The sequence below is a fragment of the Danio aesculapii genome, chromosome 3 (assembly GCF_903798145.1).
Source record: "Danio aesculapii chromosome 3, fDanAes4.1, whole genome shotgun sequence".
NCBI classification, from domain to species: Eukaryota; Metazoa; Chordata; class Actinopteri; order Cypriniformes; family Danionidae; genus Danio; species Danio aesculapii.
Genome location: NC_079437.1, coordinates 58,590,004 through 58,612,819, shown reverse-complemented (window position 1 = coordinate 58,612,819; position 22,816 = coordinate 58,590,004). Strand labels below are relative to the sequence as shown.

The 22,816-nt window shown below is 37.4% G+C and overlaps 1 protein-coding gene across 1 annotated transcript; it reads left to right on the top strand.

Moving 5' to 3' along the window:
- Positions 1-5,209: 5,209 nt before the first annotated feature.
- On the top strand, positions 5,210-22,520 carry LOC130221735 (luc7-like protein 3). The gene is given in 11 exon segments (XM_056454322.1): positions 5,210-5,420; positions 7,929-7,995; positions 8,074-8,113; positions 9,467-9,611; positions 11,258-11,332; positions 12,749-12,853; positions 12,938-13,099; positions 13,240-13,354; positions 13,357-13,579; positions 17,779-17,960; positions 21,186-22,520. Coding segments are annotated over 11 exon segments (1,377 nt in total). The 5' UTR covers positions 5,210-5,321; the 3' UTR covers positions 21,350-22,520.
- The last annotated feature ends 296 nt before the right edge of the window (positions 22,521-22,816 follow it).

Here is a 22,816-nt window from a genome sequence, read left to right as displayed (position 1 = left end):
TACACTTACTCTGTAAAAAAGTTGACTCAACTTAAAACTGTAAGGCAACAGCGTTTTTGAGTTGACTCTACTTTTAACCCAAGTACTGCACTTGACTTCATTTAAGTTGATTCGACTAAAAAAAGCTCTGCAGTAGTGTCCTTACAACTTTTTGTGAGAGTTAACTTTTTTTACAGTACTGTTTTTACTGTTCTATACATGAGTGTGTGTGAGCTGAAGGGAAGTGTGTTTGAAATAAGCGCACCACCCCTGTGTTTAAGACAGACGGCCAGACAGCAGCTCTTCTCTGTGCTCTTCAGTCTTGAATCTTTAAGATGTCTGTAAACGCTCTGATCAGCTGCGCTCTCCTGCTCTCTGCTGCTGGTGAGACTCAACATTCATCAAGTGTTCTCCTCCACATGTCTGTCTGTCTGTCTGAATGATGTTGTTGTGCTGCAGGTTGTTTTGCAGAGATTATCCTGACTCAGAGTCCGTCAGTGGATCTGGTGTCTGTGGGAAGCAGCGTCACTCTCAACTGCAGGTCCAGCAGTACTGCTTTGACAAAATATTTAGCCTTGGTATCAGAAGAGACCCGGACAAACACACAAGCTCCTGTTCTACTATCTTGGTTACAGAGTGTCTGGAGTTTCTGAGAGATTCACTGATGAGAAATCAGGAACAAACTTCATGCTCAAAATTAGAGACGTCCAGCCTGAAGATGCAGGAGATTATTACTGTCAGCAGCATCATGAATATCCAAGGACACAGTGATACAGAGCCGTACAAAAACCCTCAGCAAAAAAGAGGAGCTGCTTGATTTACACACACTGACACGCACACACAGTATACACAGATCAGACCATGACAGAACATTACGTTTATAATAGATCTCTAATATTTGTATCTGACACTGTGTGTGTCGCATGTGTGTATGTTTGGCAATAGTCAAAATCACTGATTTATTAGGTAAAACTTTATATTAACTCACAATTCCTGCTGTTAACAAACCATTAACTAAGACTATTTGCTCAATATGCTAATTAGGTGATTATTAGTAGTTAGTAAGGGAGTAGTTGGTTTTTGGTATTGGTTAGAATTATGGATGCAGAAAAAGATCATAATTTATAGCTACTTATATACAGTTAATATCTTAATAATAGTTAGTTAATAGACCAGTAGTAAATAGCTTGAGTTGTGACCTTAACTAAAGCATTTATTTATATGCCAAACCACTATAGTAGCGAACCGGCAACAGTGTTGACGGTATTCCACTGAAAAAAAGCCCAGTAAGGGGCTAACGTGTGGATTAGTGCATGCCTTAACTCATTCATTCATTTTCCTTCAGCTCAGCCCTTTATTTATTAGGGGTTGCCACAGCGGAATGAACCACCAAACTCATCCAGCATATGTTTTACACAGCGGGTGCCCTTCCAGCTGCAACCCAGTACTGATGTTATCAGATAGAGGCTGCATGTCACTGAAACACTGATACTGCATGCTTTCTGTTAAGGTGGAAATAGTTATATTCACTTTATATTTAGATTCATCAAGCCATTTTGCTCTTCTGGATTAAAATGAAAAGCAGAGCAAACCACACCAAATGTCATTCAGTCATCAGTGATCATTTGCTATGAATGTGCAAGTGTGCGTGTTGTTTTACTCAGATATATTTCATGTTTCTCAAGTAAAATACATTTAAAACCAGTGATATTTTGATTAATATTTTAGTTTATAATACATATATATATATATATATATATATATATATATATATATATATATATATATATATATATATATATATATATATATATATATTACAATAGTATACATTTAATATTATTATAATATTTATGTAATATATATAAATGAATATATAATATATATACTTTTCATAAATTGTAGCTTTTTATTTTCAGTTTTGGTTTTATTAAATACTATACTAATGATATTAAACATTCAAACTTACTTTCAGTTACTTGCTGTTAAAATAGGTCTTTATTTTTAACACTCTCACGCTCTTTGGAGATGACTTTCTGGTTTCATAATTGACCCTGCAGGTGTTTTCATGCTTCACTGAGTGAAACTTATTTGACTATTTGACGTTAAATATTTTAGGGAAGTGAACATCTTGTACACTGTGATTTGTTAATATTATTATTAAACAGTTTTCAGAATTTCTGATTATTTATGGTCATTGTTGATGAGGACTTCGTGAAGTTGTTTGTTGAATATGAAATATTGCTTCTGCTTTTTCCACAGCATGATTATATAAAATATCACATGCTTAAAACTCTTTCCTGAAATGTAAATTCCAGCCTGATCTCACGAGGAAAACGTAAGTATTTTTACGTTTGACAGTTTAGTGGCTAATTCGAGTTCAGTCGTACGAAAATGTACGATTTTAAAAAGGAGGCGTGGCACCTAACCCCACCCCTAAACCGTCATTGGCGGTTAGTGGCTAATTCGTAAGAATTCGTACGAGTTCAGTTGTATGAAATTGTACGATTTTAAAAAGGAGGTGTGGCACCTAACCCCACCCCCTAAACCGTCATTGGGGGTTAGTGGCTAATTCGTACGAATTCGAACGAGTTCAGATGTACGAAATTGTACAATTTTAAAAAGGAGGCGTGGCACCTAACCCCACCCCTAAACCGTCATTGGCGGATGAGCAAATCGTACTAAATTGTACGAATTAGATTGTACAAATTCCTACGAATTAGCCACTAAATCAAAAAGTTACGAATTGCCGTGAGATTGTGTTGGTAAATCATACAAAACTCAGTAAAGCAGAAAGAGAGGAGAGAATTTCTGGCCAATTGTTCATTTTATTTTTATTTTAAAATGCTTAAACATGCATTTTAATATATTCTACATAAATTACAAAAGCACATTCTAATTTAATGCGAATTAAACTGATAATAAATACTAAATTAACACCATGCAGTGCCACCAGAACCCTGCAGGTCTGTCATCCATGGTATAAAAATCATATGTAGTAGCCTGCTAGCCTCAACAATACATGTAGACTAATTCTTGTTGGTGGGACGGACAGTGTTTTTGACAACTTCTACTTTCTTCTCAGGGGTATAATAAGCATCGTATCGTCTAATCTTCTCTACATTTCACCTCTTAGAGATGCAGGTGGCATCCTTTGGGCTAGTTGTGAGGCCAGCCATTCATCAACACCCTCCAAAACCAGTCGAGGTGCTCATACCAGCTTTCTTATTGGATGGTAACATCATTGATAGGCACTGTTGGGGAATGTTACTTTTGAAAGTAATGCATTACAGTTTGAGTTGCTCCCAATAAAAGTAACTAGATGCGTTATTTCTAGTTACTTTTTATGGAGAGTAATCTCTTACTTAACATTTATATTATTTTGTCTTAGCTGGCCGAGGCTTGATCTCTTTCAGAACTTGAAGGTTTTTATTTTCTACTTTTTTTAAATAGAGAAAAGTGACAATATTACATAACCGGCGTTACTTGTAATGTAATATACACTAGATTTTACATACGGACCATGAGCATGCATCAATAGCGCCGCCACATTTGTACAGTGCTCCCAGGACAAATGGCATTCAACTGCACTAGTCAAGACTAAAGCCAATGTGAAGATGCTGGATTTAGCGCTTTGTACGGGAGTTGTAATGAGCAAACAAAGAAAACTAAGCACAGGGGCAGAACATTTCATAGGTAAGATTTCAATTTTTACGTTTTTGTGTGTTATGAACTTTTGTGCTCAACAAGTGTTATTGATAATAATACAGTCACTTACTGCATTCACCAAAAGGCACAGTAGCACCAACTCGCACTGAATTCAATTAAATTCAACTCACCTTTATTTCTTTAGCGCTTTTACGATGTAGATTGTGTCAAAGTAGCTTCACATAGAAGATTGTAGTAAACTGAAACAGAGTCAGTTCAGTTTTTAGAGTTTAAGTTCAGTTTAGCTTAGTTCAGTGTGGTTTAATATTCACTAATGAGAGTCCAAACACTGAGGAGCAAATCAATCGATGTGCAGCTCTACAGGTCCCGAACCATGCAAGCCAGCGGCGAGGAAAAAACTTCCCCAATTGGCGAAAGTGAAGAATTAACAAACCTCGAGAGAAACCAGGCTCATTGGGCACGACCATTTCTCCTCTGGCCAAACGTCTTGTGCAGAGCTGCAGTCTAGGCGCTGAAGGCTGGACGTCAGCGAAGACTCGTCTGTCCCTGGAGCGTCACAGGAGTCAGTCACATGCTCTCCACTCCTGCAAGACCACCACAGTAGCTGCTCAGGATACGTCCTGGTCCAGGATTATAGAAACCTTGGGATCATCTCGTCGCTGGTATTGGATCACATCAGTGGCGCTGCATAGTCTCTGGGGGCCTCTGGATGAATATCCCCAAATGGAAATAGAGAATAAAGAGAATAATTAGCGTAGCTGCTGTTCATAGGGGATATAAACGAGATGCAAAAGCCTGCGTGGAGCACATTCATGCATCGTTCCGCTATGTGCTTTACTAAAAAGATAGGTCTTTAATCTAGTTTTGAACTGCGAGTGTGTCTGACCCTTGGACATTATCAGGAAGGCTATTACAGAGTTTAGGAGCCATATATGAGAAGGCTCGACGTCCTTTACTTGACTTTGCTATTCCAGGTACTATCAGAAGCCCTGAGTTTGGAGATCTTAAAGAGCAACCGTCAAGTAGAGACGCTTTGGTAAAGACTTTTTTTTTTAAATGACTATTAATTATATCCAGCCAACTTGGAAACATTTAAATCCCATTTTCCATGTTAATCTGCAACAATAATGTAAATTTAAAGAGGCGTTTGGTAGCCTAATTAACTTCTAAAAGCATAATTAACCAATCAAAGACTGGTGAATGGCAGATTAACACACAGCTGAATCTCCAATAAGGTAGGAAATTAAATATAAAAAGAAATATGGTTGATGTGTCGATGATTGATAGGGCATGTGCAACATAACGGCCCGTTAATGAGAAAGTAGTATGTCCCAAAATTTGCAAAGTCTTCTGTTACACACTCAAAAGAAGTACTTTTTTATCCACAAAAACAAAACAAACCATACCCCAGGACGTATGCGAATTGGGACGCAGCACCAGAGAGTAGTTTCTATGGTGGGATTTGCTGCATCCTCCAGGCCCGCTTTTCTTCACCCAGTACAGCAGATGGCGTTCTGGCCGCCGCTGCTCCTCGAGGTGACTTATGGGTAACATCCGCTACTCGCTGAGCTGCCATTTTGTTGTTGGGATCAGAGCGGGGACGCGGCACGCGTTATTCTGTAAATGAATAATACGATTATCTGGTAGCGGAGCAGGTATAACGCCGAGCCACGATGCTTTCTGCAGCCCAGTTGCTGGATGAGTTAATGGGCCGGGATCGGAACTTGGCTCCGGATGAGAAGCGATGTAATGTCCGCTGGGATGATGAATCTGTGAGTTGACGGCTAAAGTGCAGCCGCGAATCATTTCTCTTACACACAGAGGACTCAGTAGAGCACGAAACCTCTTTAGGAATAAATATGTGTTGTGTTTGTTTATGTGTGTATTGCGCGGAGCGATACATATTTAGCTAGTCCTCCGGTTTGTTTTGGTTCAGTTAGCATGCTAGGCTAATGTCTCGTTGATGAACACGCGACTGCGGCGTCTGTCCCGCCCTCATGTTAATCTGCTTTAACTGCTGTTCAAACTGTCTGTATTATTGTCCTGCAGATAACTGCGAAATATCAAGACTTTACGTTTGGGCTCATTTGTTGGATGTTTGTTTTTAGCATTCGTCACTGGTAGAGGTGTACTATCACATCTACGTTGCGTTCAGTGTTTAGTAATTCAGCTTGTGTAAATATTCCGAGTTATTTAGACCCCAAATACCGTTGCTAAGTAAAAGAATAATTAGTTCAATTGAAACACTATTGTTTCTGCCATGCCTCTTTCCATTCAATTGAGGTACAATTGAGGTGGTTATATTTACACATACGTCAGCTTTCATTGAGGTAAAATTGGTTTTATGTTCACACATTCATTCAGTGACAACTTGTGACATGCTCCCTATATTGTTTAGCACAGTACTTAAAGATTTATTAATAATAATATTGGGTCTGGTCAGCGCCAATAGCCTAGTGGTTAGCGCGTCGACACATGGATCGGAGGTGCTCACGGTGACCTGAGTTCGATTCCCGGCTCGAGGTCCTTTGCCGGTTCTTTCCCTTCTCTTTTCTCCTCATACTTTCCTGTCTGTAAATCTCCACTGTCATGTCACAATAAAGGTGAAAAAACCCCTAAAATAAAAAAATAAAAAATATTGGGTCTGAAATCACATACAAGTATGACTTGAAAACAACATTAGCACTATTTATTTGACTGTGAACAATGTTGTACTTTGATAGTCATTTGCTGCTAATATGATCTCTCTATTCGGAAATTGCAAAATAATATAATTTCACAAAAATAATTTAAGGAAAAAGTCTGAATGTGTGTATATAAAACTAACTTTACCTCAATTCAGCTCTCTGTATCGTTTTCCCTGGTACTTTAAATATTCAGACTGAAATTAAAATTACTTCAAAACAACATCCGCACTATTTAATTGACTGTGAACAATGTTGTACTTTGATAGTCATTGGCTGCTAATATGCTTCTCTATTTAGAATATGCCATTAATACTTTTGTGAAATGATATTATTGAGAGTCTGAATGTGTGAATATTAAACCAACTTTACATTAATAATTTATGATACTTGTTTTTACCATGTTAAAACGTGGCATCATCTTATGTTTACCATATTGATCTTTAAATGATAATTATCTAAGAACAGAGTTTATTTTATAGATTTATTTTCCTCCTCTGGGGTAATGTGATATATTACCACACGTATTTGTTATTCTAATTGTTAAAAGTTAATGTAAACTGCCATTGCCCAATATCACATGTCTGTATTGGGTTTTTCATGCATTTCTATATACTTGTTACTAATTATATTTGTATTTTAAAATAAAGGACTTAACGTTATAATAATTTATTACGAGAAACATAATATCACAGACTGTGATGGGCTCTTTTTGACTTCTAAAACACCATAGAAACCATGTAACATTGCGTTACTGTAAACACACAGCATAGCGACAGCAAAGCATTGGCTTCAACCACTTCAAACTCCTTGACAACCACAAACAGATCATTGAATAAGTTTAGCACCGCTCACATTTCTAGATGAAATAAAGCCCAGATATTGTTGTTTACAATTATTTTTTATCTGACATGATTGTCATCTTTCTGTGTTTTTAACAGTAGTACATTTATTATTATTATTTGAAATTTAGTAATGATTTTCAATATGGATAAATTATTCATAGAGAATGTAATGGAAGCATATTAATATTAAAACTGTACATGTAGAAACTTGTGTAACAATTAATCACACTAATTATGATGATAGTGTTTTTAGTGCATTCAGAATATATTAATTTAAATAAATAAATGTGATAGTCACTGCTATAATTAAAACTATGATGACCTACTTTGCATACACTTTTGCATGTTTAGTTAAAGTGCGTATTGAAGTGCTTCTAAAAGTGTTTAAGCTTAACAAGAGAAGATTGAAACTGATTTAAAATGTGCTCCACTATATAATGTTTATTTTGCATTATCGCTGAAGAGTAGTGGATTACAGCAATAGTTTTGTTAGGATGCCTACAATCTGGGTATTTTGATGGGAATTTGTTCACTTGAAGTCAAAAAGCTTATAGTTCATTCTTGGTTTATTTATATATATATATATATATATATATATATATATATATATATATATATATATATATATATATATATATATATACACATATATACACATATGTCTGGTATGTATGTATGTATATATATGTATGTATGCATGTATGTATAGTATGTATATGCGCGTTTGATGACTTTTGTTTTGTTTTTCCAGGTCTGCAAATACTACCTGTGCGGCTTCTGTCCTGCTGAACTGTTCACAAACACACGCTCAGACCTGGGTAAGGACAGCTTCAGAAATAAATACACCTTGTTTGAATTTTGCAGTCCATGTTGTAATAAAGTGTATTTTTTTTCAGGTCCTTGTGAAAAAATCCATGATGAAAACTTGAGGAAACTGTAAGTATGAATATGTCCAGATCACATTTCATTCCTAAACCAGTCAGGACGAAATTCATTAGAAAGAATATAAAGACTTTTACTGAACTATTGATTTGTTTCTTCATAAACTCTGATTTCAGATGCAAAAACCTCTAAGTGCCATCGAATATTTTCTTCTAAACGTTGTATTTTTCTCAACATCCTGTGTTTGTTCATTGTTATTGTTGTTCAATTTAAAGGGAATGAAATTAATTTATTCGTTGCAATAAAGGTGAAAATACTGAATCTACACATGGAGAAAAGCACTCAATTTAGAAGAAAAGTTAGAGTTTTTGCGCCTGAATTCATTCATTTATTCAATTTCATCCAATTAATTCTTCAATTGTTTTTTTTATTTTATTTTATTTTTATTTACTGTTGAAATGACATTATTTGCACATAAAAATTATGCAAAATTAAATATCAAAACAGTCAGTAAGAATCGATGTTATTCGCCGAATATTATGCCGCCTTCAAAAGTACTATGATTAGAGTTTTTTATTAGATTTTTTTGTGTGTTTTTATATTAATTTGTCTTTTTTTACTTTATTTTAAGCGGATTTCCCTTGAATTAACATTAAATTAATCATTGTTTATTTTCTCCACAAAATTAATGATGTTAAATATTAAAAATAAGTATGTCTGCGCTAATAGCCTAGTGGTTAAGTGTGGCCGACATATACCACCATAGCGTTAACAGCGACCAAAGTTCGATTCCCGGGCTCGAGGTCCTTTCCCCTTCTCCACTCTCTGCTTCTAATACTTTTGTTTGTGACCTCCACTGTCCTATCCAAATTAAGGTAAAATACCTCTAAAAAAATTATTAAAAAATAAAAGTGATCTGAATATGTCAGGATTTCATAAATAATACCTTACACGTCTAGTTTTGCAGTTTCTGTTTGTAATTACTGTCAAGCTGCTCTCACTGGAAGACATGTTGTTTATTAGAATGTTCAAAATGTACAGTATTTTTATAACGAGAACATTTTGATGGGTGTTAAAAATCTGTTTATAAACGTTATTTAACTGACAAATCATATTTAACTTTTAATATATTTTTGTGAATGTATTTATTTCTATTTATATGTTTGTTTGTGTCTTCTCTTATTAAAACATGGAGTAGCTCTTATGTAATTATGTAATTAAGCTCTTATGTAGCTCTTTTTTCTGAATTATTAACCTTCCTGAATTACTAGCCCCCCTGTACATTTTTTTCTCCCAATTTCTGTTTAACGGAGAGAAGATTTTTTTCAAACACATTTCTAAACATAATAGTTTTAATACCTGTGGCAATAAACAAACAAAACTCCTGATCTGTTGTTATGCTGTCAGGTATGAGAAGAGCTCGCGCTTCATGAAGGAAGGATACGAGCGGGATTTCCTGCGGTACCTGCAGAGTCTACTGGCCGAGGTGGAGCGCAGGATTCGCAGGGGTCACGCTCGTCTGGCCCTGTCCCAAGCCCAGCAGAACTCTGGAGTGAGCACACGCAAAACCTCATGTGTTTATAGTACACGTACAGTAGGGGAAATAATTATTGAACACTATTGAATGTTTTTGTCTGGGAATAATATTTCTAAAGAAGCTGTTGACATGGAATTGAACCAGATTTTGATTTAAAAAACAAACAATACAAACATAAAAATAAAACAACAAAAACAATCTGAAAAATTAGTTATGCGTAATAACAATGAAATGACAAGGAGAAAGTACTGAACTACTGAAATGTGTTTGGCAGCTTAAAGACACCTCTCATATGGAGAATGAAGCCACATTAATTGCTCAGGTGTGAGTTTTTTTTTCACAGACGTCAACAGTGTGTCAAAGTCTTGATGGTTCTGTGGGTCTCTTCTATTAAGTCTGACCTTTAATTTGTATTTTCTATCGGATTCAAGTCAGGTGATTGGCTGGGCCATTCTATAGCTTGGTTTTCTTTCTCTGAAAGCATTTGAGAGTTTCCTTGGCTGTGTTTTGGAGCATTGTCTTGCTGAAATCTCCACTCTGGTTTCATCTTCATCCTCCTGCTAATGTAGATGTTGGACTGAAGCAGCTGATGTTTATTTACAGTGATGAAGGGCAGAGGGTTGCTGAAGAACTACTGAGAGATTTCAGCTGCTGGCTGGGCCTAAACTGCCTTTCTACACCTCCCTTTTTTCATGTTCAATACCTTTTCCCTGTGTCATTTCATTTTATACACATATCTAAATTATTTTGGTATTCTTTGCATATATGCATTTCTTTGGTTGTTACCAACATCTGTAGAAAATTTTAAGTTAACGGCACCTTTAAAAATATGTTTTCTGAGAAAAATGATGCGTTCAATACTTATTTCCTCCACTGTATATATTCAGTTGACCGATTATATACAGGGTTCCAATGCTTCTTGAAAGTATTTGGATTTCACACATATGGATTCAAGGGCTCGAAAGTACTTAACCAACACGGGTCCTTGAAAGATCTTGAATTAAATGAAAAAATTTATTTATGGTTTATTTTCAAGAATTGTACTCAATTGTCAAAATCTGAATCAAACGTTAAAATTAAGTCTTCTACAAGAAGTAATATGTACGTCTGATCAATATATTGATCAATATATTGAATATTACCAGACTTTGTGTATATATACCCCAAATATTATAATATTATATACCAGTATTATAAACCAAAAATAGTGCCAGGCATATTTATCTGAAATCAGTTATCCTTTGATTGAAGATGTGCTGTAAAAGAGTTTGAATGACCCAGACATGACTCTGCATTAAGGTCTTTACTACAGTTTATATTGCAGGCAGTCAGCTGGACTCCTATATCTAACAGTGCTTCACTTTTACCAATAAAATTGATCCTAAAAAGCCTTTTTTAAGGTCTTAAAGCCCTTCTTCAAACATGTCAATAAACAGATTAATTTAGATTAATTATTTCATGTAACTAAACAATTTTGGACAATTACTCTGAAAATCAGAGCGTTGCAGCTAGTAAGATTTTCACAAATATTTGGAAATGAAATCTACACAAACATATTTGAAATGTTAAAGTCAACTCATGGATTTGATGTGTAAATATTCTCTGAGTTTGCCGTGTATGCTCTGCTTCACACCCATCTGACTTTGATCTCTGATCTCCAGACGCCGGGTCCATCTGGGAAGAACGAGGAGAAAGCTCAGGTGCTCACAGAGAAGATCGAGGAGCTCGTTGTTCAGGTGTGTTCAGAACATCATAAGCTGTAATATGATCTCATTGTTCAGGACTTTTTAGTTGGGGATAAAGTGCATCTAGGAGGGGGTTATCTCAGATTATTACACCGCTGTCTGGAATATTTGCATCTGATTGGTCGGTTGCGTTATTCCAAGGTGTGTTGTTCCCAGATAACAACCGCTGAATAACACAGGCTCATCCGCGATCTTCAAATGACCTTGGTTGTCAATGAATCTGTTCGCATATACTTACATCTACATTTATATGGATCTGCTTGTCTGTCACTGCTGTTTTTGACTGTCCGGGGCCATATTGTAACTGAATAATGCGTAGTTTTCTCTCAGCCGGCTCTGTCAACTTTGCGTTTAAAGAGTTAATAAATTATTAAGGCTTGTACACACCATGGATGCTTTTTACTCTCGTTTAGCGTCAGTGATTTTCATCAGTGTGAAATTAACTCACCATCAAATCCTAGCACCTAGACTAGCTTCCAACTGGTGTTTACTGGAACCTCAGTAGCTCATCATGTGAACAAAAGTTGCTGGTGAAGTTGTTGACATGCTGCGTCAAACCAAAAAATAAAAAAATGGGCATGAGGGTTTCTTTAAATATGTTTTTACGCCTGGTGTTTTGTACTGTGATGTGCACGATCACATTGTTGCCCTTTGTTTAGTCACGAGGCATTAAAAGTTGATGAAAAGGGCGAGCAAAAACGACCCTTCATGTCTCAGAACAATGTTTTGTGTAATTTTTCTATTCTGAGCAGGATAAAGTGCATCCAGAATGGTTTTCTTCACCGAGTGACGTCTTAAACAGTGCTCCACATATGTTTTATTTTTATTTTTTTTAATAATTATTTTTTCGGGGTTTTCTCCTTTAATGTATAGGACAGTAGAGATTATTGACAGGAAACCATGGGGAGCAGAGAGAGGAGAAGGATCGGCGTAGGACCGCGAGGTGGGAATCGAACTCACGGGTAGCCATGAGCTCCGGAGTGCACATGTCGATGCACTAACTACTACACCACTGGTGCCGACTTTGCTCCACAAATTAAATGCAAAACTGACAGAAAGGAAAACAGCTTGATGAAGTATACACCAACCTGCGCATTATTCAGGCACAAGATGGCCCAAAATGGTCAAAAACAAAGCTGAATGAAACTCAACTGGCTTATTCGCAAGAAAGCACGACGTGACAAATAGATACACGTGGATGTAAGCTTATTAGTGTGAATGTATTGACCGACAATCAAGTTTCAGAGTTCCCAGATGACCCCAGAATCAGACAGCCGTATAATAAGCTCAGATATATGAACTGAGTGTGTACAATCATTTAAGTTGCTTTGGACAAAAGTGTCTGCTAAATGACTAAATGTAAGTGTGTTGACGAGCTGTGTAATGTCTGTGGTTGTGTGTATTCAGATCGAGGAGCTGGGTTCGGAGGGTCGTGTCGAGGAGGCGCAGGGCATGATGAAGCTGGTGGAGCAGCTGAAGGAGGAGCGTGAGGAGCTCAGTTCCACTCATTCAGTGAGTCTCGCGTCTACAGCATTTAATTAAGCATCTTCATGGACAGTCATGCTGAAATGAAGACATTGACCTGTTGCCTTTCAGACGATCGAGAGCTTTGCGGCTCAGGAGAAGCAGATGGAGGTGTGTGAAGTATGTGGGGCTTTCCTTATCGTGGGTGACGCTCAATCCAGAGTGGACGATCATCTAATGGGCAAACAGCACATGGGCTATGCCAAAATCAAATCCACAGTCGAGGAACTGAAGGTGAGCTGACGGTCAGGTCAAACAGGGAAGCAGTCACTAATATCTCATAATCATGTGCTTATGCATGTTTTTTGATGATATTGTCACACGTATCAACGCATGAGGAATGTTTACAGTGTTCGTTCTGTTTGATCCTCCAGGAAAAGCTGCGTCGGCGCTCCGAGGACCCGGAGAAAGAAGATCAAGGCAAGAAGGTAAAGGATGACCGCGAGCGCGAAAGAGAGGAGCGAGAGAAGAGACGCAAAGAGGAGGAAGAAAGAAAGAGCGAGAGAAGGAGAGAGAAGGGAGCGAGAGAAGGAGAGAGAGGGAGCGGGAGAGAGATCGAGACAGAGACCGGGAACGGGAGAGAGATCGGGACCGGCGCAGCAGGAGGAGTCACTCCAACAGCAGACACTCCAGCCGGACGTCAGACCGCCGCAGGAGCCGCTCCAGAGACAGGAGGAGGTCCAGGAGTAAAGAGAGAGAGCGCAAGCGCAGCAGGTACACCACTGTATATACCATACTTAACCCTTGTGTGCTGTTGGGCAAGGTTATGACAGTTAATGAAAACTTAAATAAAATAAAAATGAGTAAAAAATAACAAAAAAATTAGTAAAAAAAAAACAGAACTAATCGAAAATAACTAAAACTTGGCAAAAACGTCCTTCGATTTCATCTTTGTAAATGCATTTAGTACATAAGCCTTTTAAGAGGACATCTAGTTACTCTGCGCGGCCAGTTTTACGCCAGGTGTTTGACCCGTGTGGCACCTCATAGCCAAGATGGTCTTGCAGTCAGTCTTCGCTGTTGCTCCCATGATAAAAACGACTGGACATGACAGCAGCATGGTGACAACATTCAATTTGACCCGAGCAGACCTTTGAACATGCTAATTGAACACATTTGTGCTTACTAATGGGTTTTATTTCTGTATTAGGGGGCCTCGATTGCGAACGAATCATTCTTTTTAACCGGATCTTCTAAGTGAAGCGGTTGAGCTAGTTTACCAAATCGAACTGAATCATTTGAAATGACTCGCGTCTCCAGGAAGCACTCTTGTCCACAAACTAAACTAAAACTAAGCAATTTCAAATTATAAAAAACTAGTAAATCTACCTCTAAAACGAATTAAAATGAACTGAATTTGAAAACAAAAGGTCAAAATTAAGTCCAAAACTGTTATAACCTTGTTGGAGATGTTTTCATCCACTCTGGGCTGATTTTGAGTCTTAATTTGGCCACAATTTTCTCTGTTTCAGCAAATGCAATGATTTTTGGTCACATCTTATTTTAAGACACATTTTAGAAAAATGCTTTGAACATTTTCAAGAACTCAATACACTATGGGCAAGTTTACCACCCTTTCGGTATGTTATGGGCTGTTTTACTCCATTGACTTTCATTATAATGGCATTTTTTGATTGCAAAGCCATGACACCATATCATGTATTCTAGATTGTTGGTGGTTTTTCCTGTTGGGAAGAGGTAAACTTGTCTTTGTTTTTTTTGTTAATCATCACTTACAGTGCAAAGAAAGATTAGTTTCTGACTTTGGAGTTGTGTAGTGTGTGTGAGACTTTTGCGCACTTTCAAATGTCTGAGAAAAAAAGCAGCTCAGCTCTCAGAACATGGTAAACATAGTAAGTTTATTTATGCACACTATAATTAGCTTTTTTACTCTAAAGAGCTCCATATAAAAGCCAGAAACTTTTTTGCACAGGGTTAATGCTACCAACAGATGATCAACAGTAAAAATGACAAATTTGACCTCTTCCCAACTGAGAAAACCGTCAACAATCTGGCTTATGGCTTTGCAATCAAAAAATGTCATTATAATGGAAGTCATTTGGGCAAAAACAGCCACGAACATAATGAAAGTGTAGTCAATTTAAACAATACACAAGGGTTGATGGGATAGTCCACCCCAAAAATCGTTTACTCTCCCTCTTGTGGTTTTTTTAACCCTTTGCGTTTCTTCTGTGGAACACAAAGGAAGATATTTTGAAGGCTGGTTGTTGACAACCGTCATCTTCACTCAGGAGTTGGAAAAAACTACTATGGAAGTCAATGGGTGTCAAAATATCATCTATAAAATATCATCTTTTGTGGTCAACAGAAGTATTCTAATAGGTTTTAAATGAGCGAAGGGTGATTTAGATTCTGGCAGAATACAAACGAGTATGCATATTTGCTGCAATGTTTTAGTGAAGATTATTACTTGAATATTACTTGCTAATGAAAGCTGTGCTGATTGACAATAGTATCGCTTTAAAGATATTGCTGAGGACAATGGTTATTTAAAGATGACATTCAGCTCATTTCAAATTAATGTAGCTATATTAAATGTTTGACTTAAATGACTTATTGCCATCATTATTAATAATCAAATAACTGCAATTAATTTCTTCACCTATCTGCTCACATCGACATCAGCTAATCGGCACATTAAGACTGCATGCAGCACCAAACGCATCTAAATTACGACTGCAACTAAGGATTATTTTGATGGTCTATTAGTTGAGTTTGTATTTAGATGGGGGTCATTTGACAGTTCGGATTAATTTTGTTGCAACAAAAACTAGTGGTCATGACTGCAAATCACAAAACATGACTGTTGAATGAAAAAATACATGTAATGCCGAGTTCAGACTGCATGATTTTAGCCCCGATATTGACTCTCCGATTTGAGAAATCGCAGACAAATGCCTGAAATCACAAGCAAATCAGTGAGTGACCATCACACAGTATGAACTATCAAAGACTCGATCTGAGAGAATCGCCGATGCGTCGCCGATGTCCGTGAGATATTTGGCGTGCTAAATATCTGCAGCTATCAGCGATTCAAATCATGCCGTGTGAAATGAGTTTTGACTGAAATTAACGTCGGCTATCGCCTACAGCCAATTAGAGAGCAGCATTCGCTTGCGTGTGTGTGTACCTGCAGGCCGGCGGGAAGTTAAGGGAGAAGTTAGAAGCGCTCATTTTCGGTTTATTTGGACCCAAGCAATGAAGGATAAACTAGTGGAGTTTTGACAGGAGCACCCGTGTCTGTTTGACGTTTCATACAGAAAGTTAAAAAAAAGAAAGTTGATGAGAAATTGGTAATCCCTTCAAACCCAGGTGAGCAAATATGTTCATTTTCTACCCCATTAAAGGCTTCTTTCTCGTTATGTAGTTAATAACAAAAGATATACTACGTGCTTTTGACTGTGAGATGTAGTTTGGTCGAAGTTGTCGGCGGTTCTTCCTATTGTAAAGTCATGCAATGTGAAGCCTCTGTTGCTGATCCATCTTGCAGTGTAAACAAAGCAGCGATGAAACGCTAGCACAGATAGCCATGCAGTGTGAAAACATCTGACACACGACTACTTTGAAAAGTGCAGTCTGAACCCGGCATAAGGGAATTTTTGAGATCTGTTCGCAAGTGTGACTGAAATGCTTGCACTGTAGAGCCCTGTGTATGCAGATTGAATACAAATACAGTTTGCGGAGTGGGAACACATTAGGGGTGGGCGGTACACCGGTGTCATAGTCATCACCGGTGTGACATTGCGCCACAACATGGATTTTCTAATACCGTCAATACCGTAATAAATCAATTATGCGCCTTGAACGGCTGCATTTACATCAATAATAGCTAATTCTAAATAATAAGGCATTCAATTTTCTTCAAACGTTCAGTTGTGGTCTGAATACATGTCCTTATACTACAGGGCTCGAAATTGCAACCATTTTGGTCGCATGAGCGCCCGAAATTTTATCTATGCGCCCTCATAATATATTTGGGAGCATTTGTGTGTCTGAATATAATGGTTGTAGTGCAATCTGATTTGATTTTCTCTAAAAACTTGCTGAATCGCTCTACCCTGCTGCTGTATTGGTTCATATTTGCTGTCAGTCACTCAACGCTTCCCGCTGTCAGATTACAGGGAGCTTTTGTTACTGCAGGAAATGCAAGCGGCTGAAGAGTGAAAAGTGCACAGGTTTGCAAACCTCACCTAAAGTTATAATAATAATGGCGCAGATGACAGCGATCATGACATGAGGTAAATGTTGATCCGCCAGCTGAGATCAATCGAGTGTTTTCGGAGAAGGTGCATTCACCGCGTGTTCAGCGCAAATGTCCGCTAAATATAAAATCTAACACTGTACACATCATCGCCTAAGAAACTCACCTTTACTAAGTTTACACTGAAACTACGGCTCATAACAAAGAGCGGAATTGCGCTGGTGGTCATCGCGAGAATCCTGCTCTGTCTGCTCATAAATTGGTGCGGCTGACTCACCTGCTTTATTCCACCAACACAGAGAAATGAAGATCAGCTCATAACGAGACTGAGCATTTACAATGACCCAAACCAAAACTTTTAAAGAGTGATAGAAGTGAGACTTTCTTTTGTCCGTTCTTCCTTGAGATGTTTATTATTTTGCTATTGAAAGTAATGCCATGATATTATACCGTCACCGTTCAAAAGATGAAAAATACCGTGATATTCATTTAGGTCAATCGCCCACCCCTAGAACATATAACTGGGGAAATATTGATACACTGATTCTGTATCCTCTATTGCTCCAACAGCGGTGTATCTTGTTACGTTATCAGCCCGACAATTCGTTGACAGAATTTTCTTATCGATTCTATTGATTAGTTGTTGCAGCCTTGTTTGTTGACCATGTCTGTTCGTTTGTGTGGCAAACAGGAGTCGTGATCGTGAAAGAAGGCGCAGTCGGGATCGCTCGGACCGGAAGCGTCGCTCTCGCAGCCGGGACAGGAGGAGATCCCGCAGCTCTGAGCGCAAGAGCCACCGGCACCGTAGCCGCAGCAGAGACCGAGATCGGGACAGAGGAGACAGAGACAAGGACAAATCCTCCAAGGACAAAGGTACATTACTTCCAGAAGACTTTATAGGGCTGCATGATATATTGTTTCAGCATCGATCTCACACTCAAAATACTCGCGTTGCAGGGATCTACAATGTTGTTAGGATTATAGTTGACCAGAGATTACAGTTAACAAAGTGGAGTAATTTCAGATTTTAGCCTTTAGACCTAAAGTTTATTGTTTGCATGTTTTTAACACTGAACTGTCATAAACTTAGTAATAAATAATAAACTCAGGCCATTTGGGCACAATAAAGTAAATGTTTAGCGTGAAGATTAATTGAACATTATATAATTATTTACTCAAAACGATACAGTGTTGTTGTTATTATATCCTCCTGAGACCCCGGCCATTGACTTGTGTTCTGTGTAGTGGACGTTGCGTTTTCATGAATTTTCTTTGAATGTTTTGAGCTACTCTGTCAAGTTCTGTTGTACTGTTCTGAAGACATCCTGGGCTTTCTAGTGATATGTCATAGGATTGGCTGGCATGCTAGGAATCACTTCTTACACTGCATCCAAAATGGCTGACATACAAACAAGCACATTTTATGGGAAGGAGAGAGGCATGTAAAATTGAGCTTTTTAAATGTTTTTTACTAATATTATTACATATATATTTGTTTATTAAAGTGTCAGGAACAATACATTTAGCTTTCAAAGCTGTTAACGTGCTTGGGTTTGAAAATATCCTTTTTTTAAATGTCCACTATAGTGGACACCAGGACCATCTTAATGTAATTAATGACCGCATGTTGTAGGGGGCAGAACTGAAGCAGAGAGGATTCTTTATAAGATAGCTGAGGGAAACTCTGATTTAGAGTCTGACAATCAGAGAATTAGAGACTATTAGAGAATGACAGTCAGTTTTAAATCACTTATGTTAAATGTGTTTTGGATTACCATACCATCGTTTTGTTTTGTGTTTTTTAGTTCGGCTCTTTCAGACTAAACTGTTCAGGAATTTCAATACAAAAGGAAAAAATGGCTTTTGCTTTGCTTTTGTTACGTTATTAATATTGGATTATTATCCCTTTACAGCCATATCCTGTACAGTATTGTTGTCTGAAGGGTGGTCGTTTTGAACTAAAATGGTCCTGTGGTCCAATACAGTGGATATGCTGTTAAAATAAAAATAAAAACAAAATGTAAAAACTCTAAATTGTAGAATTTTTATAACCCAAAGGAAGTAGGAAATCACAGGGAAAAAAAAAAAATTTTCTTCATGTCTCAGGAGGATATAGTGATTATTTAATTTCTGCTTCTGGATACTCTGACTCCTCAGAAAATCATAAATCATAGTTTTATTCGCATATTTTCTTTGTTGCTTTAAACTTTGTCATTATTTAAATGATATTTTATGCAGATCCGCTCCCCTACAGAATGATACTAATCGATCTAAAATTATGAATTTTTTGCAAGCTGTTCAAGTCATCTATTAAAATTGCATTTATATAGTAAAATATATTTTACTGAATGAAAATATTGAAATGTCAGTTTTTTCCCCAATATCATGCAGATAGTTGGTGTTGTTGGTCATTTTAATGTCCTCCAGAATGTTTGGTGTGAATATGTAAAGTTCACATTTTAAAAGAAAGGGCATAAGTTCTGCATTTAACCAAACTGTTCTAGCTTTCACTTAATGTGGATTAATTTAATAAAAAGATTAAAGTTGGAATTAAAATGATCATGGTACATGGTAGTAGTGTCATGTGATTCAAAACAATCTTGCCAGTGAGTAGATCATTTGTTTTTGGTTTTTGTTGTTGATCTCCCTTTTCAAAAAGATGAACAATGTTGACTTTTAGTTAGTTTTCAGATATTCTATGAAGAATTATTTTATTTTATTAATTTGAAGAAGAAAAGTAATGGCTGTAGCCAGTTAGACTCCAAATGTTTACATCAAGAAGTTGTATTGCTAACTCTGCCTTTACTATTTCTGTTTGTTTTTCTATGCTTAAAAGATTGAAACAAATGGAAAACTTAGAAAGTTGCCTATATAAAAGGATTCTGCTCATTTATATTAGCATATTTGTTTCTGCACTATACACTAATATGTTGACATTTTAGCCAGTTTGATTCCAAATAATTAATTAAGTAAAAATGTTAAATTTAGTTTAGTTTATTTTATTAATGTTTTATTGAACCGGTTGTAAATGTCTTCTAAGGAAACATTTTCAGGGCTTTGAATTGAGACTGTTCGCATATACGCCTGAAATTTAATCTATGCACCCTTAAAATATATTTGGGAGCAAGGGCATAATATTGTTTGCTTCAATGCAAAACGTTCACCACATGCACAGATTTGGGGGACGTTCATGCTGAAGGCATCTTTATACCTAGAAAACACTAAATGCAGGGCTCAGGAATGGTTTAAAACCATTGTCATGCCAACTTGCTAATTCAGGGTGTCCGTGGGCTCTTAAAGTCTTCATGTCTTAAGTTTCAAAAACAAAATTTTAGGCCTTAGTCTTAAATTCACTGAAATATTGTGTTTTAGCTCCTAAATCATTTTAAATAGGTCTTAATTTTCCTATGTTCAAGTAAAGCTACACAACCTGGCCAACACCCATTCACCTGTAATCCATTTCAACTTTTTTTAATTTAATACAATTCACAACAGCTGAAATTCTCTAATCAGGGAAAGAAAACTAAAGCAACACATCATAGGTCTCAAACTCAACTCCCGGAGGGCCGCAGCTCTGCAGAGTTTTGCTCCAACCCTAATCAAACACAGCTGATCAAACTAATCAAGGTTTTTGAGACTCTTGAACTACTTGATTAGTTGGATCAGCTGTGTTTGATTGGGGTTGTAGCAAAACTCTGCAGAGCTGCGGCCCTCCAGGAATTGAGTTAGAGACCCATGCTTTACATGATCTTCTATTAATACAAAAACAATTTACAGAATTAACCGGCCCATTAGAAAAAATCTTGAGTGTTTAGCACTGTATAAGTCTAAAATTTGATTCTCATTGGTCTTGAAAGGGTCTTAAAGTCTTCAATTTGATTTGAAGAAACCTACGGAAACCTGTACGGTAAACAAGTCCACAATTTCTGCCACATTTCAGGCGCTTCTCTTCATTTTAGGTGGGTGCTCCTACGTTTTGGCTCTTGCACCAGTGCTACCAAGCAGAAAAGTTCATTTCAAGCCCTGCTTCAAATTAAAACGTAATTTAGCTGAGTTTAGACCTAACGCCTGTGTATGTTTACCAATTTTGTGTCTCAGAGCACAAGGACTCTTCGGATGAGAAAAGGAGCAGCAGAAAGGGCTCTGTAGAGAGGTGTAATGAGCTCTCCAAGCCCGAGCCCATGGAGGCCGAGCCTCCCAAAGCAGAAGTGAACGGCACGGTTCAAGAGCTACATTCTGAAGGTGACACACAGTCCAATTAAAACTGATCTGATAGGACCTCAGATCAGCCCCAGGTAAGTGCACCGTCCTCCCCGGCCCGGGTCTCTCCCCCCTCTCCCCTTCCCCCCTTTTTCTTTCAGTTCTGTCTGTGATTTTTCTTCCTGTTTTTTAATAGTGCATCGTAAGTATGCACTGAAGATGGGACTAGGCTGATGAAACGGAAGAAAGTAGAATGAAACAAACCCAGAGGGAAAGGCCAGTGTAGTCCTGAAAAACATGCTTGGAGGTACCTCGTTTTGTATCGGTCATACATCTGTCTCTTTAGACAAGTTCTCTTCCAAATTTACGTGTTTTGTTACTTTATTTATTTATTTTTTTTCCCCTAACTCTCTTCTCTACCTCAACCTGTTGACTTTATGCTCGCAGTAAGATTGAAACTAGTCTATTGCACATCTAAAATGACCGTGTGCTCATATGTGTGTACATGCATAAGCGCACGGCATTTTACCATCTGATGTCTGTTCATTGATGCGTTCATTGAACTGCAGTGAATATTGCTTGATTTTTCTTCTTTTTTTATATTGGAGTTACATGGATATGTTGCACTTTTTAATACCGTCTGTTCTTAACGTTGAGATCCGCTAGCTTTTGGGATGATGGAAAAGTGTAGGGTTAATGAATTATTGCAGCTGACTTCCACACCTCACACAGCGTTGGTGTTGTGAGCGACCCCCCTCACATGAAAAGTCCATTTAGAAATCAAGGATACTGTCAATCTGTGCAGGTATTCACTCAGGTATTCCTTTCACTACCCACATCCATTTGAATGCTGTTGCCTTGTGAACGTGTCTCAGAGCTTGATGTTTGTTTTACCCTATCTCTTTTTTCCCAGTTTGAAAATGTCCTCAGTTTTGCTTCTCTTGGTTTCAAGTGCTACACCTAAAACTGGTGGACGTAACATGTCAGGTTCACAGATGAGCTCAGTTGATATCCCACAGTAATCTTTAATAAACAAACTAAAAGATCAGCTCAGATCCAGCTCAACAGTTCTTTCTCCTTGTTTGTGTTGCTTATTTTCATTTTGCCTTTTCAGTAAACAGCAGTAGGTTTGAATATGGGCTGGGTGATATAGCTAAACGTCTTTAGTGATCGCGTTCGAACTATAAAATATTGTTTAGAGGTTTGTCTTTACTGAAATGTACCGCTCAGTGGAAACGATTATTATTTTTGTGGTTAAATCCACCGTCAGAAGTTGTGAATGGTACCAAAATATCGTATCGTACCACTTTTTTGGGACCCTTTTATTAAAATAACTAGCTACACTGTACTAAACAAACATCTTTAGTGATCGTGTTTGAAGTTTTAAATGGCTTCAGTTGGTTTCTTTAATAATGGGTCGTTTCCACTGAGCGGTACATTTCAGTAGTGTAAGTAATTATTTTTGCTGCTAAATCTATTGTTAGATATTGTGAATGGTACCAAAATATCGTATCGTACCACTTTTTTGG